Source organism: Vicugna pacos, chromosome 22 (assembly GCF_048564905.1).
Source record: "Vicugna pacos chromosome 22, VicPac4, whole genome shotgun sequence".
Classification (NCBI taxonomy): Eukaryota; Metazoa; Chordata; class Mammalia; order Artiodactyla; family Camelidae; genus Vicugna; species Vicugna pacos.
This window is the reverse complement of record NC_133008.1, coordinates 32,572,180-32,590,607: the sequence shown is the minus strand read 5'-3', so window position 1 is coordinate 32,590,607 and position 18,428 is coordinate 32,572,180. Positions and strand designations below refer to the sequence as shown.

Sequence of the window (18,428 nt, the reverse complement as noted above, 5' to 3'; positions counted from 1 at the left end):
TCTGGTCACTGCCCGTCCTGTAAATAAAGCTTTATTGAAACAGGCACACCCACTTCTTAACCTACCACAGGTGGGTTTTTGAGCCGCAGCTTCAGGGCCGAGTGAGTGTGGTGCAGAGTGTTTGACCCAAAGAGCCAGAAACACTTAGTGTCTGGCTGTTCACAGAAGCTTGCCAACCTCTGTCCCAGCCCGCCTGCCTCTACCCTCAGGCCCATCGGTCTGGCCCGTCTGCTCTCCCTCAGAGCTGGTTCCTACACTTCTGCTGCTGTGTAACAAAGCACCCCAGACCCATCCACGCTGGGCCACCCCTGTGCACCATAAATCGAGTGCAACTTGTGCGGGTTGGAGGTCCATGGACACGGGGACTCAGCGCAGTTCAACCATCTAGGTGACCGGATCCTTGAGGCCTAGAGGTGTCTGGAGGCATGGGGTGAGGTGTACTGAGCACCCACAGGCACCTCCCCACGTCTCATGGGCTTCCTTGCGGCCCCAGGGCCGGGATGAGGGCCCAGGAGCCAGGCCGATCCCCCTCAGCCTCAGGGTCACACGGCGCCACTACCACTGCGGGTCAGAACAGGAACGAGCCCCCAGACCCAAGGGGACAGGGGCTGAGGTTGGTGGCCAGCTTGTAAAACTCCACTCTGGTCCCCTGTCCCCTTCAGACTGTCCCCACACTTCACCGCAGTACCTGAATGATACCCAAGGCCTCAGGGAGCCTGGACTCCAGGCCAGTTAGGTTGCCCAGTTAGATGCAGGCTGCAGGTGAACAGCAGGTGGCCCACCTGAAATCAGATACAAGCAGGCTCCCCTCACCCCACAATGGTGGAACCTACTTCCTGGGGTTCTTTGGAGGATTAAACAGTGGGACACGTGGACACAATAAATACTAATTTCTCTTCACCTCACCGCTTGCCTCCCTGGTGAAGACAGTGCCGTCAAAGGGGAGGGGGTGGTAACTGGGCTCCAGGGCCCTGGTACCCAGTGAGCTCATCCGCTATGGGACCCACGTTTCAGCAAAGGAGTTCTTGCCAATTTTTCAGGTGCGACCATGGCAATGGGGTTTTGTCTTCGGAGAGACCATGTCTTTCAGAAACACTTTCTGAAACACTTAGGGGTGAGTAGAACCAGTCAGGAGCAGTGTGTGCACTGTGAGGGCAAAGCTGTGAATGTCACCTCCCCCACAGGAAGGGGAGGTGTGGGCGACGGGGCCCGGGCCGGCACCAGGGCTGCATTCCCAGCGACATGGAGGCCCGCCTGTCCCAGCTGCTGCTGCTGGTCCTGGGAGCTCTGTGGGCAGGTGAGCGTGGGGGGGACACTGAGGCCCAGGATCCGGGCAGGGGAAGGCAGGGCACTGGGTGTCAGAATAGAGTAAGGAAACAACCCACTGTACCCAGATGGGGACCCATGGAAGAGACGTCCCCACTCCACAGAGCTGCTGTGAGTTTCTTTAAGTGAAGACCAAAGGCGAGGGTTATGGCCCTGGGGTAGAGATGAGGCCACATCAGGACAGATATGTTAAAGTCTCTGCTTTCTGACTTAATTCTGACCCAACAGAGAAGCCATGAGAACTGTGCAGATGACTCCTACCTTCTCTTTCCTGAATCCCTCAGGTGTGAGCATTTCCCGCAGTTGCGTTGTCACTGCCAGGTGTGGGTGTAAAATACAAACATGTGTAGTTGTTACTATTTTTCTGAACCACTTAATGGTGAGTTGTGGATGCACTTCCTTTCACCTCTCAATGCTTCAGGGTGTGTTTTCTGCAAACAAGGACATTCTTTTATGGATAGATGATGGATGGATGGATGTTGGATGGATGATGATGGATAATGGTTGGATGATGGATGGATGGATGGATGTTGGATGGGTGATGGATAGATGGATGTTTGGATGATGGATGTTTGGATGATGGATGGATGGATGATGGATCACCCTTGGGATTCTGAGGACATTGTGTGCTCCTCACTCCTCACCCTCAAGCTGTATTCACAGAACATGGGGCAGATGTAGGCTGTTTGCCCCCTAGCAGCACCTAGGAGGCAGGGTGTGTTACATACATTTATATGTAACCCGAAGTTTCAGACTGGGAAACCACAGTTCAGAGAATGAGGCAGCCCACCCAGGATAGCCCGGCTGGGAGGGATGGAGCTGGAATTTGAGCCCCAGCTGACTGCCTCCCCAAACGGTATATGCTTGGCCAGAACTGGCACCTGGGAGCATGAGATGGAAGGACAGGGATGGTGGGCATCTCACTATTCTGGCCTGGATGGATGACAATTGTTCTGGGATAAATTAGGGACCCAGCAGGATGGGATCCAACCATTCATCCATCATCCTTTCTCCCTCCCTCTTTCCTTCCTGCTTTCCATCCATCCATCATCTTTCTATCCATCCATCCACCCGTCCATCCATCATCCGTCTGTCCGTGCATGTTTGCTGAGCACATACTGTCTCAGGCCTGTTGTAAACAAGACAGGCGCAGGGCCTGCCCGCACATCACTCACAGATTAGTGGCGATAGACAGGAAATGAGCAAGTCTGTGGGACATCAGTGTGTGACAAGTGCTCAGCAGAGAACAGAGCAGAGTAGGGGGAGCGGGGTTATACCAGGAGGCAGTCTCTGAGACTTTCGAGCTGATACCCAGTGAGAAAGCCAGACTTGGGAATGAATGCCTGGGAGAAAGGCTCTTTCCGCTGCCAGAACAGTACATGTAAGTGCCCTGAGGGGTCACAAGGGCGGTGCCCTGGAGGAGTAGCAGGGGCCTCAGTGCTGGAGGGGAGCGAGGGAGAGTGTGACAGAGGCGGGGTCAGCTGATGTGTGTCTTATGGGTCGTGGGGAGTTTGGACATTTAAAGCATGATGGAGAATCATAGGAAGAATTTTAGCTGATTAACACTAAAGCATTTTTTTCAATCCTTTTAAACTCATGATTGGTTTTAGAACAATTTTAATAGCTTTATTGAGATATCATTCACATAGTATACAATTTACTCATTTAAAAAGAGGACAATTCAGAGAATTTTAGTACATTTGTTACGGAAATGACAGGCCAGCCAAGAAACAAGCACCACTCGGAGGGTTGGAGTACTCAGATTTATTACGCCGGCGGGCTCAGAGGGGCTTCTGCTCCGAAGCTCTGAGCACCTCCAAGACGTGCACATGAGGTTTTATAGGGTTAATTACAAGTATGGGGCTATTAGCCAATAAGGTTCAAACAACAAAAAGCAAGGAATCAGTACACTGGAGCTTATCAATTTGGAACAGATCACGTTACTGACACTTGTTGAGCTTGGATTTACGAGTTAGCTTGTTAGCCCAGTAAACTGACACTAAACTTTAGATTTACAAGTTAGCCCGGCAGAACTTATATCAGTAAACCAACACTTATCACACTTAGATTTGTGACTGAGCTCGTTAGCCCAATAGACTGACACTAAACTTCAGATTTATGAGTTAGCCCAGCAGAACTCAGATCAGTAATCCGACACTTGTTGCACTTAGATTTGTGACTTAGCTTGTTAGCCCAGCTGGGCTTTTCCTTCATATTCCCCCCTCTTGATGCTTTTACAACCCTTGTTGGAGTAAGCATCATCATTTACCTGTTGCAGGGGCTCATAATTGGAGGCTAACATCTGAAGTTTTATAGCCTCTATCCGCTCACTGACAAAGCGGGTCAGGAAGTTTAGGACACAGGGCCCAAACAGCAGAACTGCAAAAATCAGGAGTAAGGGACCTATGAACGGTGCCAGCCAGGAGGTCCAGCCCCAGGGGCCTGTCCATGGGCTCTTATCTAAAATATGTTTTCTTTTTTCCACTCGGTCTTGTAACTCTTGAACCATCCCTCTGACAATTCCTGATTGATTGGCATAAAAACAACACTCTTCATTTAGAAAGAGGCATAGTCCCCCCTCTTTGGCCGTGAGTAAGTCCAGACCCCTCCTGTTTTGTAAGACCACCTCGGCGAGAGAGTCAATCTGATTCTGCAGAGTTCCCAGGGTTTTTGCTATTTGTTGGAGATCGTGGCTGAATTTACCTGTAAGCTGATAATAGTAATAAGAGGAAGAGGCGATGCCCCCGATTCCTGTGCCTACCCCTGCTGCCACTCCGAGCCCCACTAGCAAGGGGATCAATTGTATAGCTCGTTTTATTCTCCGTGGATGCTGGTGAGTTATGACAGGGATGGGCAGACTTTGATTATTAGGCATAATGTCCATTCGGGGAGTGAGATAAGCCAAAGCACATAACCCTGCCCATCTGGCAGGGAGGCACCGGTAGGCAAATTCACCACATACAAAATAAGTCCCGTTATTAGAACACCATCTTTGTGTGGGTTGGCACCCTAGACCCATACAGTGAGAGGTTTTAATACATTGATTTATAGTTAGATTGCCCTCTAAAGGATTAGTTCCATTGTTGAAATAACATTCTGGTGCCTTGTAGGCGAGCTGTACCCAGTTCAGCCTGGAACTCCTAGTGGTAGAAACGGCATCGCTATGAGTTGTGGTGAAAGTCTTAGTGAGGTTTGTCAGAGGTAAAGCCAGGTGCTGGATGGGGCCAGGACGCAAGCATAGCCAGCAATCTTTAGCCAGGTCTGGATTGGAATGATTGAGAATCCCATGGACTGCGGCTAACAGCCCATTTATTTGTGGATCCAGATCCCGAGGCTCGGCTAAAGATGGAAGTTTTATTGGCTTCCGGGTAGGTAATAACTTCCGGTGTTGCCTCTGGACTGCTTGTTGTACTGCTTGCCGGCGTGCCTGGTCCTGTACGCCCCCTCCATCACTCATCCCATAATGTGTTTGCTTGGTCCAGCACACCAGCTTGTCGGGTGTGCCATAGCATTTGATGCTAGATACATAATAAGCCTTAATTGTGCCAATCCAGTAGGATTTTCCCTGATATGTGCACTCTGAAGCGGAGTCATAGCATTGACTCGGCTGATAAGTATAAGCTGAAAATACAGGCCGGTATATGGACCACCTGTCACCCGGTTCCATGTAGGTGCACTGTACAGCCAAGGAGAGTGAGGACATTAGCATTAGTAACATGAGCCTTATGATTATCTTAGACATGATGCTGCGGTGATGGCACTAATTATAAGAAGATATAAAATAGCTATCAGGATTTTATGGCCTATGTTCCAGTCAGGTGGGGTGGCGCTAGCTAGCCCCACTGCTAGTACGCAGACTGGTATAGAAAACAAGGAAAGAGGCAAGGGAGCACAAAAGAAATATATTTAACAGCTGCGTTGGGCTTTCCTCAAGCTTCGGCCGTGCGTTGACTAGCCAGCTTCCGGGTGTGGCTAGAGCAGGGCTCATCGATCCTTTTCTGGTCCCTCTTGATCTTGATCTTGAGCGGGTCTCCCGGGACACTCTCAATTTTCCAGGGACCCTCTGTCTGAGGTGCAGTTGCTCTCTTGACTCTGGAGTGGTGGATCCAAGGGACGATTCCTGCAACTTTAACAGCTGTAGGAGTAGTTAATACCACTAAATATGGTCCCTTCCATGTTGGTTTGAGAGGTTCCTTTTTCCAATTCTTCACCCATACCTGGTCACCTGGTTTATGGGGATGCACTTGAACCCCTAATGAAATGGGGGTTTTTTCTATCACCTAACCCCAAACTTCTCGTAGTACTTTTCCTAGTCCCAACAGTTGTTGGTGGAGCCCTAGATTTCCTATTTCTGGGGTGGGGTTTCTTATCCTGACTAAAGGTGGCGGTCGCCCATAGAGGATTTCAAAGGGAGAGTACCCAATATTAAATCTTGGGGTGCATCTAATTCGCAACAGAGCCAGGGGTAGAATGTCCACCCAGGGAAGCTGGGTTTCTTGGCTGATTTTAGCTATAATTTGTTTTAGAGTTCTGTTCATTCGTTCTACTTTCCCTGAGCTTTGAGGCCGGTATGCTGTGTGTAGGTTCCAGCGGATGCTCAGTGCCTTTGCCACTTGCTGTACAATTTCTGACACAAAGGCGGGTCCATTGTCAGACCCGATGGAGGTAGGCATTCCAAATCGAGGGATAACATCCCTGAGAAGAGCCTTTGTCACTTTCCTTGCTTTCTCTGTCCTGGTGGGGTAGGCCTCTACCCACCCTGTGAAGGTGCAGACGAAAACCAGCAGGTACTTATATCCCTTACTGGGCCCAAGTTTAGTAAAGTCCACTTCTAAATCTTCAAAGGGAGCCAATCCACATCGTTGTATTCCCATTGGCCCAGTGAGCCCTTGTTTTGGATTGTTTTGTGCACAGAGCAAGCAGCGTTGGGAAACTGATGCACATAGAGTAGGGAGACGAGAAATTAGGAAATATCGCTTTAAGAGGGCCTCTAAAGCTGTTTTCCCATATGTGTGGCTTCGTGCTGTTGTTGGACTAAACGATAAGCTAGTCGTTCTGGGATGAAAACCCTTCCATCCGTCATGATCCACCATCCGTCCTTTCTTTTCTCTCCTCGTTCAGCCTGTGCCCACTTGTTTTCATCATGACTATATTCTGGGGCAGTGGGTAGCTCTGGCGCTGCCATAACTTTAATTACTGAGTGTTCCCAGGCGGCTGCTTCTCTTGCCTTTTGATCAGCTAGCCTGTTCCCCTGGCTCACAGGGTCATTTCCTCTTTGATGTCCCTTACAGTGAATAACGGCCACTTCCTTTGGATCCCATACTGCCTCCAGTAACTGTAAAATTTTTTCTTTGTTTTTGATTTCTTTTCCCCCAGCAGTCAAAAGTCCTCTCTCCTTATAGATGGCTCCATGTACATGCAAGGTTGCAAATGCATATTTGGAATCAGTGTATATATTGACTCGTTTTCCTTTCCCTTCCCTTAGTGCCTGGACCAGTGCCCAGATCTCTGCTCGCTGAGCAGACCATCCTGGGGGAAGGGACTCTGCCTTTATTACCTCTCGGGTTGTTGTTACAGCGTAACCTGCTCGCCGTTGTCCATCTTGCATGTAACTGCTGCCGTCTGTGAAAAGTTCCAGGTCTGGGTTTTGCAGGGGCTTGTCGGTTAGATCAGGCCTGCTTGCATACACCTCTTCAACGATTTCTTCGCAGTTGTGGTCAGGCTGCCCTTCCCCTTCAGGCAAATATGTGGCTGGGTTTAAGGTTTGCACAGTCTCTAGACGGACTCTTGGATTTTCATATAGAAGCCCCTGGTAGTGGGTCATCCTTGTGTTAGTTATCTATTTGTAACCTGGGCCATTCATCAGGGCCACCACAGAATGGGGCACTTTTACATTTAAAGTCTGTCCCAGTGTGAGTTTGTCTGCCTCATTGACCAGGAGGGCTGTGGCAGCGAGGGCCCGTAAACAGGGTGGCCATCCTGATGCTACAGGGTCCAGTCTTTTAGATAAATAAGCCACAGGGCGCTGCCATGGCCCCACATTCTGAGTTAGGACTCCAAGAGCAGTTTGGTCTCTTTCATGTACAAACAGATTAAACTCTCGTGTTACATCTGGTAAGCCTAGTGCTGGGGCTTGGGTTAGTAGTTCCTTTAATTGCCTAAAGGCATTTTCTTGTTTAGTTTCCCATTTGAGGGTTTCTTTTCCTGATCCAGCAGTTGCTTCGTAGAGGGGCTTGGCTATTCTTGAAAATCCGGGGATCCAGATCCGGCAAAACCCAGCTGCGCCCAGGAACTCTCTCAGTTTCCTTTTTGTTTCCGGTCTGGGTATGGCACAAATAACTTGTTTTCGTTCTGGTCCTAGGGCTCGGTGTCCCTCTGAGATAATAAATCCCAAGTATTTGACTGTCTTTTTGCAGATCTGGGCCTTTTTCCATGAGACCTTGTACCCAGTTGTTTGGAGTAACCCTAGGAGGGCTCGAGTTCCTTTCCAACAGTCCTCTTCACTGGGGCTGGCTAACAGCAAGTCATCCACATACTGGAGCAGAGTACAGTTTAATGTTTCCCCAGGGAATTTTACAAGGTCTGCGGCTAGTGCCTCTCCGAACAAGGTGGGCGAGTTTTTAAAGCCTTGGGGAAGACGTGTCCATGTCAGTTGAGTTTTTCCTCCTGTATGGGGATCCTCCCATTCAAATGTGAATATGGGCTGGCTCACAGGTGAGAGTCGAAGACAGAAGAAAGCATCTTTAAGGTCTAGGCATGTAAACCATTTGGCATCTGCCGGAATGAGGCCCAGAAGAGTGTATGGATTTGGCACTGCTGAATGTATTGTAGTGACTACTTCATTTACTTTTCGTAAGTCCTGCACTGGCCTATAATCTATTCCTTCTGCTTTCTTCACTGGGAGCAACGGTGTGTTCCAGGGAGATCTGCACTCAGTTAGGATTCCCTCTTGTCTGAGGCGCTGTATATGCTTCTGGATTCCTAGGTGGGCCTCTCGAGGCATGGGATATTGCTTCTGTCTGACTGGGCTGGCTCCAGGTTTGAGGTCAATCACCAGCGGTGCCTGATTATGTGCCAAGCCTGGTGGTCCATTTTCAGCCCAGACTAATGGAAACTCTTCCAGGAGTTTGCAAGGATTTTCCTGGAGTTCTCTGCTCTCATACAGACGCCACTCTTCTTCTCGGGGAACTGAGATGGCTAGAATCATAGACTCTCCCTGTAGGGTCAGATGTGCCTGTTTCCCGGGGACAAAGGTAATTTGTGCCCCCAATTTAGACAGAAGGTCTCTTCCAAGCAATGGTATTGGGCATTCAGGCAAATATAAAAATTCATGTGTCACTAGATGGCCCCCTACTTGACAGGATCGTGGTTGGCAGAAATGGCGGGCAGTTGAGTCCCCAGTAGCCCCAATAATAGTCGCCTTTTTTTTGGTCAGGGGGGCTACAGGTTGGGTCACCACAGAATACTCTGCTCCTGTGTCTACCATAAAAGTCATTGGTTGGCCCCCTATAAACATCTTGACCTTGGGCTCCCGGGGGCCCAGGGGCAGGGAGCCCGGTCTCTCCTATTCTGAGTTAACCCCAGCCAGTCCGATGTGATTACTGGCTGGTGGCTCCAGCTGATAAGTAGGCCTTTTAGGGAGTGCTCTCTTTCCATCCTTTCTGTTTGGGCACTCGTTCTTCCAGTGCCCTGTCTCCCGGCAGTATGCACATTGGTCTCGGCCCAGGGGCATCCATGGTTGGGGTCCCCTCTTCCGGGGTGGTGCAGGGTTCTGGCTGAAGCCTGTTTTCCCCAGGGCTGCTGCAAGGAGCGCGGCTTTCTGCTTCATTCGCTGGTCTGCTTCTCGTTGGGCTTCCCGTTCTCGGTTTACAAAAACTTTGTTTGCTACTTCCAGCAGCTGTGTAGCGTTCATCCCTGCGAATCCATCCAGTTTTTGGAGTTTCCGGCGTATATCTGGGTATGATTGGGCTACGAAGGCAGCGTTGACCATCCGTTGGTTTTCTTGGGCCTCAGGATCAAAAGGAGTGTAGACTCGGAATGCTTCACACAGTCTCTCATAGAAGTCAGTGGGGGTTTCGTCTGGCCTCTGGGTCACTGTGGTCGTTTTAGACATGTTAGTTGGCTTCTTGGCTCCTGCTTTTAGCCCTTGTAGGATGGCCTCCCGGTACTCACGTAGTGCTTCTCTTCCTTCTTGAGTGTTAAAGTCCCAATCTGGTCTGGTGTCAGGGGCACGTGTCATGGCCCACGCCTCAACATCCATTGTGTCCCCAGGGGCTCGGCCCTGTAGCCATTTTCGTGCTTTAGTGAGAATGCGTCTCCTCTCCTCTGTATTGAAAAGAGTCAGAAGCAGCTGGCGGACATCTTCCCAGGTGGGCCGGTGAGAATGGAAGATAGACTCTATGAGGTCAATCATAGCCTGTGGCTTTTCAGAGTAGGAAGGAGTGTGATGGCGCCAATTGAGAAGGTCTGTGGTGCTAAAGGGTTGGTAGTAGAGTACGGGGTGCCCAGGCTGAACAGTCCCGTCTTCCCCAACTTGCTGTGGCCCTTGTGTCTCCCGCAGCGGCATTTGGAGGGCCGGTGGTGCTGGCTTCACGGCTTGTGCTGAGCGGAGTCTCCTTCCTACCGGCTCAGGCTGGGGGCTGAGTTCTGCCTCTGGGTCCTCAGGTTGGGGAGGTGGTGACACAGAGGGTGGTGGTGTCTCCAATGGGACTGGAGGTGTTTGTGCCTTGGGGGCATATGGAGGGGGCAGGCATATCTCGTCTTCTGCGTCTCCCTGGAAAATCGGTTTTTTTCTGTCTGTCTTTTTGGCCTGGACTGGCTGAGCTGCTAATATCTTGCATTGTCCAGGTCCATTTGAGCAAAACCGAATCCATGGGGGTAGAGTCTGGGCGATATTCAGCCAGGAGTCAATGTAAGGGAATTGATCTGGGTGGCCTGGGGTTCCAGTGATTATTTGATAGACTGCTCGCACTGTTGCTAGGTCCAGAGTTCCTCCTGAGGGCCACCCGACTCCAAAGGCAGTCCATTCAAGCTCACACAAAGTGCGTAGCCTGCCAGGGGTCATTCGAATTCCATAGTCTCCTGAGAACCCCTTTTTGAAATTCTTAATCATGCAGTCTAGAGTGGTGGGTTTTGACTTAGAGCCTCCCATTCTTTTAGATATTTAAGGATAATAGTTCTGTTGCTTTAGATGTTTGGGAAGGTAGCCTTTATATCTTTTTCTTCTTCACTCTTCAAAACACCGGAGTTCCCAGAGAGACTGCTCTCTTGCTGGGTCTATGAGTTGTTTTAAGGCTAACTTGGTCAGGGACTCTGGGTTCCAGTCTCAGCTGATGTCTCTGGATCTCAAGGCCTCAAGCAGTTTCAGGGACTTTCTTCATAAAATCCTCTCTATATTCTGAACTAACGTATCAGGGGCGTGGGACTGACGGCAGATGGCAAAACAAATGGACTAGAAAAGGGACCTCCAGGGCTGGGCAAGCCCGGTCCTGAAGGAATTCGTCTTCTAAACTTACGTCCTGGGTGTCTGGGGCTAGGCAAAAGGGGCACTACTTGGGTCAGTTCAGTAGGGGAACAATAAGTCTCGGGTGTTCTGTGACAGAGTCAGGTAGGAGACTTTCTCAAAGAAATAGCATCCTAGCCTCCGAGGGCACAGGGGCGTTGACTCGTTGGCTGTCTATGTCCTTTTCCCTCCCAGTGTAGCCACCCTGTGCCGGTGTCGCAGACAAGACAAGGGAGGGTTTTCGTTGCGTCCGCCTGGCCGCTCCCCTCGCGGGGACGAAGGTGCCTCTTAGCTTTGGCGGGTCAGTATAAGCCGCTGACTCCGATCGGGACCCTGAGGGACCGATACCGCCCTGAGCCGTATGAGGTCACCACGGAACCGCAGGTTGGGACTCACTCGAACTCCGTAGCAGAATGCCGTGGAGCTACAAACTCGAGCCTGATCGCATGCTTCACAGGCCGCTCATTCACTCACACATACACACACACACAGAGGTTAACAACATTCCTCCCACCAATACCAATATCCTATTTCCTGTAGGAGGGGATCAGCCTCCTCTTCTGTCCACTGGGACAGGACCTGATTCCTGACCTGATTCCTGATTTCCCCGTCTGAGTTACCATCAGACGGAGAGCCTGTAGGAGGGGATCAGCCTCCTCTTCTGTCCAATGGGACAGGACCTGATTCCTCCCGGGGGATCCTACCTTGTCCGGACGGCCACCTGGTGAGTCTGTCCGTCCCTCCACGGAGTCTGGCTCTGGTTGTAGCCCAGCCACCCGGGGGGCCGAGTTGCCGTCACGAAAGAGAACCCGGAATACCGTCGGGTGGCGCCTCCTCGTTCGCTGCCGGAGTCCCGTCCCCCGGTGGGCCAGAGCCACCAGTCCAGCGGCTCAAGGGGCCGGCGTGGTTGTATCTCGCTGGAGCCTCCAAAAATGTTACGGAAATGACAGGCCAGCCAAGAAACAAGCACCACTCGGAGGGTTGGAGTACTCAGATTTATTACGCCGGCGGGCTCAGAGGGGCTTCTGCTCCGAAGCTCTGAGCACCTCCAAGACGTGCACATGAGGTTTTATAGGGTTAATTACAAGTATGGGGCTATTAGCCAATAAGGTTCAAACAACAAAAAGCAAGGAATCAGTACACTGGAGCTTATCAATTTGGAACAGATCACGTTACTGACACTTGTTGAGCTTGGATTTACGAGTTAGCTTGTTAGCCCAGTAAACTGACACTAAACTTTAGATTTACAAGTTAGCCCGGCAGAACTTATATCAGTAAACCAACACTTATCACACTTAGATTTGTGACTGAGCTCGTTAGCCCAATAGACTGACACTAAACTTCAGATTTATGAGTTAGCCCAGCAGAACTCAGATCAGTAATCCGACACTTGTTGCACTTAGATTTGTGACTTAGCTTGTTAGCCCAGCTGGGCTTTTCCTTCACACATTCAGAGCTGTGTGACCATCACCAGTCTAGTTCCAGAACATTGCATCACCCCAAGAAGAAACCCCATTCCCGTGAGCAGTCACACCCCCTCCTCCCCCAGCCCCTGACAGCCAGGAGCCCCCTCTCTGTGTCTGGGGACTGGCCTGTTCCGGACGCCTCACATCCACGGACTCGCACACTGTGTGTCCTTCTGTGTCTGCTTCTCTCCCTGAGCACCGTGCTCTCAGGGTCCGTCCACGTGGTGGCAAGTGTCAGGGCTTCTCTCCTGGTCACGGCTGAGTGATGTCCTTGTGTGTGGAGGGACACATGGTGTTCATCCATTTATCTGTCGATGGACACTTGGGCTGTCCCATTTCTGGCTGCTGTGAGTCCTGCTGCTGTGAACCCATGTGTGCACATCTCGTTTCTGTTGGAGCAAATCCCTGGATGGGGCGGCGCTTTAACCTTTGAGGAGCTGCTGGACTGTCTGCCCAGTGGCTACCTCTCTCACATTCCCACCTGGCAGGTGTGAGGGTCCAGCTTCTCCACTTTGAAAAGCTCTCTGGCTGTTAAGTAGGGGCCCGGGGGCTCAGGGAGGCTGAGAGGTCTGGAAGCAAGGGATGGGGTGCAAGTGCAGGATGGCCACTTGCTGGTGACCGGGATGTGGAGTGAGGGATGGGAGGGGTCCAGGACAGAACTGCCTATCAACCTGAACACCCCAGGTAGCAGAAGGGACTGTGTTAGGGTGATCCATCTGTTATGGGTCCAGGACCCCAGAGCTGGAGTCACAGGGTTGTGGCTGAGGTGAGGTACCCAGCCCTAACATGACTTTTCATGTCCCCTCCTCAGGAGGCAACACATTCGAGACCCACATCATTGGGGGTCGAGAGGCTGCCCCCAACTCCCACCCATACATGGTCTCCCTGCAGAAAGCCGGCACCCACAGGTGTGGGGGGGTCCTTGTGCACCGGAAGTGGGTGTTGACCGCTGCCCACTGCCTGACCAACCGGTGAGTCACCCTGCCCTGCCCCACCCCCATCACTCTGTCTCCAAATCTATCCTGTGGTCCCTGTTCTCACCAAGAGGTGGGGTCCTGAGAGATTTAAGACCCCTGTAGCATTGCAGGAGGTCCCGTTCACCGCTCCAGTGATCCTGAGGTGTGCATATTGACATCGACCTCAGGCCTGTGTCTGTGACGTTAGGCTGAGAGGATTCCAGGGGACCGTTTATTTGCTACCACAAAGCACCTTCCAACTGGACAGAGTTGAGCCTCTTGTGACACCCAGGAATATGTCTCCCACTTGTGGCCACGGGGATAGAGCTGGCCTATGAGTGTGGCAGAGCCAACACAGAGAGGAACCTGGGTCCCTGGTGCCATTCTGAAGCCACCAAATAAGCCCATCCTGGAGCTGCCCTACCTCTGGCTTGGCCAGTAATAAAGACCACAGATCAAACTCGGTGAAGTAACCAAAGGCAACCCGTTGGTTCATGTAACTGGAAATGCTAAAATGACACGGCAGTCAGGCACAGCTTGATCCAGGTGCTCACTGAGGTGCTCAGAAGCCTGGGCCTGTCTCTCAACTCTGCTGTCTTGCCCCTTGGCCACATTATCAAGAAGGCGCTCCCCTGTGGTGGCAAGGATGAGCCCCCTTAAGTCCTGTAAAAAGAGCTTGTTTCTCTACAGTTTGGGCAAACGGATAAGGATAGATACTGACAGACCCAGCCTAGGTCTTGTGCCAGCTGGCTGATGTTGAGTCATGACAGATGCCCTGGGTGAGACGGGAGCTCCTGCTGTCTGGAGCCCCTGGCTGTGGGGAGCCAGGGGGCGGTCAGCATTTTTAGACACACACAGCACATGCCTCTGGCCTGGGCTTAGCTGGAGTCAGGGGCCAGGTGGGAGCAGGGAAGGCTTCCTGCAGGACGATGGGAGAAAGCAGGTTAAATGGGAGCAGGAAGAAGCCACAGGGAGGCTGGGTGAGGATTACGGGACAGCAAGTGTGTGGGGTGTGTGGAGGGGTCCTGCAAGGCTGCTACTCACACCCTCACCCTGCTGCCACAGGATAGAACAGCTGAGGCTGGTGCTGGGGCTCCACGTGCTGGGAGACCCCAGCCTTACCTACCGCATCAGGAAGGTTGTCAAGCACCCTGAGTACAAGGAGGCCCCCAGTCTGCAGAATGACCTCGCGCTGCTTAAGGTGCTGTCGGTGGGAGAAATGATAGTTCCTGACCTCCCCCTACTGTCTCTCCCAGAGGGGCTCCCTCCCCCACTGCTCCTCCCTCAGTGTGCCCCCCAGGGTCCCCTCCACAATCCACCTGCCCCTTCCTGTCCCCATAGCTGGATGGGAAGGTGAAGCCCAGCAGGACCATCCGGCCCCTGGCCTTGCCCCAAAGGCGCCAGGCAGTGGCAGCAGGAGCACGGTGCAGTGTGGCTGGCTGGGGCCTGACCCACCAGGGTGGGCAGCTGGCCAAAGCGCTGCAGGAATTGGATGTGCACGTGCTGGATGCCAGGATGTGCAACAACAGTCGTTTCTGGAACGGGGACATCACCCCCGACATGATCTGCCTGGCGGCCAACGCTAAGAACCAGGCCCCCTGCAAGGTAAGGACATACGGTGGGGTGGGGCAGGCAGCAGCCCTGGTGGGAGGCACGGGCCAGCGGCCAGGCAACTCCACAAGCCCCGACTCTCCCTTGGCCCTGGCTCTCTCCATTCGCTGGGGGTCCTAAAGGTTGGCACTACACAAGCCCACTTCTCACATGCAGAAACTGAGGCACAGAGAGGTTAAGCAGCTTGCCTGTGGTCACACAGGCAAGAAGCGGCAGAGCGGAGGTTTGAACTCCAGCACCGAGGAAGATCATGGCATATACAGCACACGGCAGCTTGTGCAAAGGCCCTGCGGTGGGAAAGGAGCAAAGAGGGTTAAAGGGACAGGAAGGAAGGAGAGAGTGAAAGAGGTGGGGGGAGGGAGGGGCCGGGAGATAAGGGATAAGGCCTAACAGCCACAGGGCAGGGTCTCTGCCCTGGAATCAGCCTCGCGCCCCCAGGGATACTCAGGTCCCCCGGGAGCCGGCGGCGAAGGTGACCTGCGCTCCACCTCCGCAGGGGGACTCAGGCGGGCCTGTGGTATGCCGCAGAGGCCAGGTGGCTGGAATCGTGTCGTTCAGCTCCAAGGTCTGCACCGACATCTTCAAGCCCTCCGTGGCCACCGCCGTGGCCCCCTATACTCCCTGGATCAAGAAGACCATCCGCCGCTAGCAGTCCCCGCTTGGGCCTGACCTCCAGAGGGTGACCCGACTCCTGCGCTCCTGCGGGATTAAGGGGGCGAGGGGGCAGGCAGACAGGGGACGCATGTCAGAAGACCAATAAACTGTAGTAAGGAAACCGTATGAGTCTATCCAGATTCCACCCCGCGTCCACCCGCGCTGGCCGTGCTCAGCCTGGGTTCCCCGCCGGTAACACAGCGGCCGCGCTTCTGAGGCTGCGCGGGCCGCTCAGCTCCGCGAGGGCGCCGGGCGACGGCAGGGGGCGGTGTTGGCCAGCGCTGGGTTCCGGAGCCAGCCACTCTCTCTCTCTCTTTTCTTTTTTTGGTTTCCTTTTTTACACTTTTCCTTTCTTCTTCTTTTTAATGTTTTTTAATGGAGGAGGAGAGGTAATTTAAGATTTATGCATTTGTTTTATTTTTCTTTAAACAGAGGTGCTGGGGATTGAACCCAAGACCTTGAGCATGAGAAGTGTGCCCTCTACCACTGAGCTACACCCTCCCCCACCTGAAGCCAGACTCTGTCCGGCAGGGGGCGGGCCGGGCGTGCGCGCAGGGTGCTGGGTGCTGGGCGGTGGGGAGGTAAGGACAACTGAAGGAAGCACCCTAGAGAATCCTCCTCTCTTATTTTATTTATTTATTTATTTAGATACTATGTGTAATGAGATATAATTCACATGCCACCCTTTAAAAAAATTATTTTTTTAATGGAAGTACTGGGGATTGAGCCCAGGATCTCCTGCATGCTAACCACGCGCTCTACCGCTTAGCTACACCCTCCCCCCAAAATTATTTTTAATAACTGCTTTTTGCTTTATTCTGCATTTCACGTAACAGTCCCAAGCCCAACACGTGGTTTTTCTTTTCTGACTTTGTTATTCTTTCAACAGACATTCTCCCAACAGCGTATGCAATGGGATCTTCACCTGGTGGGTCCACGTTGACCCTCCAAGATCCTGGCTCTCCAGCAAGAGACCATGGTCCTTCCTTTCCACTGCCCCCACGTCTGTCTGTGCTCGGCTCTGCCTTGGTCCCACACCCTTGAGATGTCTTCAGGACAGGAACGCCAAACAGTTTTATGTGTCACCAATGAGTAAACGCGGCGGGGGGCTCCTGGGAACCTCGGATGGAGGGTAAGAAGGTGGGCGCGTCTGGGTTCCCTCACAAAGAATGCTGCGCTCGATTGGCCACGCCCACTAGATAGACTCTTCTGGAGAAGGGGTGCGGGGAGAAGGGGTCCCACGCTGGCCACGGATGTGCACTGCATCCTTGCCTTAGGGGATTCAGCTTCGCCGGCTGCGCTGTCTCACGGGCCAGGTGGCCAAGGAGGCAGTCTGAAAGTGCGTAAGCCCCAAGCGAGAGGGAGCTTGGAGGGACAGCCCCTGTGGGGCCCCGCAGGGGTCCACGTGCTGCAGGCCACGCTGGCATTACCTCCTTGACCTCTGGAGTTGGGCTTGTCCAAAGAGTTGGACGCCACTCAGAAATAACCGTAGTCGCTGGATAAACTTTCAAGAATGTCCAGTCCAAACTCAAGAGGTTTATCTTCCATGTGCTACCGAGAAATTAAGATAGAGGTAAAGGACGGTCTGACTTTAATCAAGTTCCAAAGTGAGGGCTCACTGCTTTGACAAGCAGCGTCCTATGGTGGTTGGGGTGGGGGTGGGGGGGTGGCGTATTGCTTAAGTGGCAGAGCAGACGCTCAGCAGGCACAGGGTCCTGAGTTCAATCCCCAGTGCCACCTCTAAAACTAAATAAACCTAATTACCTACCCCTCAAAAAACAAACCACTTGAAAGAAAGAGAGAGAGAAAGGAAGAAAAGCAGCGTCTTGGAAGAAGACGCCAGGGTGTGAGTAAAAGAATGTTTCCAGAAAACACAGAAGGCACCAACATGAACCTACTGTGCCGTCGGCTCTCCTCCACGCCTCTCCACATCCTGAGAGGGGAGGCTGCGTCGTCCAGCCGGCTCTGCGAGGCCACCGTGCCCCGTGGGCACGTCCAGGTGTCTGTTCCAGTCCTCCACTCTCTCCTTGGGGTTTTGGATGCTCTTCAAGCCCCTTTCCGTTTTGCTGGGTCTTCTCAAGGCTGCCTGAGAGCCTCAAGGCTCTCGTCTTCATTCTTTCTGCTCCTTCCTGTTCCGGGAGCTTCACCTCATCTTTCTCCTTTTCCTTCCTCCACTTCAGCCGAGCCGTGCGATGCCTTTTAACTTTCGGGACCCTCCTGGACCTGCTCATAGGCGCCCATTTCACAAGTCACTGTTTTAAAAAGTGAACAAGTCAGTGGTTTTCAGTACATTCACAGGGCTGTGTAACCATCACCTCTGTCTAGTTCCAGAACCTCCCATCACCCCTAAAGGAAGCCCCACCCCCATGAGAAGTCACCCCAGCCCCTGACAGCCAGGAACCCCATCTCTGTGTCTGTGCACTGGCCTGTTCTGGGCGTTTCACATCCATGGACTCACACACTGTGTGTCCTTCTGTGTCCGCTTCTCTCACTGAGCATCGTGCTCTCAGGGTCCATCCATGTGGTGGCAAGTGTCAGGGCTGCTCTCCTGTTCACGGCTGAGTGATGCTCCTGTGTGTGGAGGGACACACGTGGATCTGTCCACCTGTCAGTGGACACTTGGGTTACTTCCACTCTGGCTGCTGCAGACCTGCGTGCACAAGCGTGTGTTTTCGGTTCTCCCAAGTGTGAGAGATTGCTGGGCCAGGTGGTGACTCCATTTTTAGCAGTTTTAGGAGCTGCTGTTTTCCAGCAGAATCTCTTGATTTGATTAGGAAAATGCTCAAACATACAGCCAAGCTGAAATCATGGCACACGGAACAGCCAGGTGCCCACTGTGCAGGCTCTGCTATGAGCAGCTTCGTCCACATTCAGTCCATCCCTCTGTCCACTGGGCTCCGTTGCTGGTGTATT

The 18,428-nt window shown here is 52.5% G+C and overlaps 1 protein-coding gene across 1 annotated transcript; it reads left to right on the top strand.

The window, feature by feature from the left end:
* The first annotated feature begins 1,213 nt into the window (after nucleotides 1–1,213).
* Nucleotides 1,214–15,539, top strand: GZMM (granzyme M). Its single transcript, XM_015241228.3, has 5 exons — nucleotides 1,214–1,297; nucleotides 13,106–13,265; nucleotides 14,316–14,451; nucleotides 14,592–14,855; nucleotides 15,358–15,539. Exons 1-5 carry the CDS (start codon nucleotides 1,243–1,245, stop codon nucleotides 15,508–15,510), a joined length of 768 nt encoding a protein of 255 aa, XP_015096714.2. The 5' UTR covers nucleotides 1,214–1,242; the 3' UTR covers nucleotides 15,511–15,539.
* Nucleotides 15,540–18,428: the final 2,889 nt, after the last annotated feature.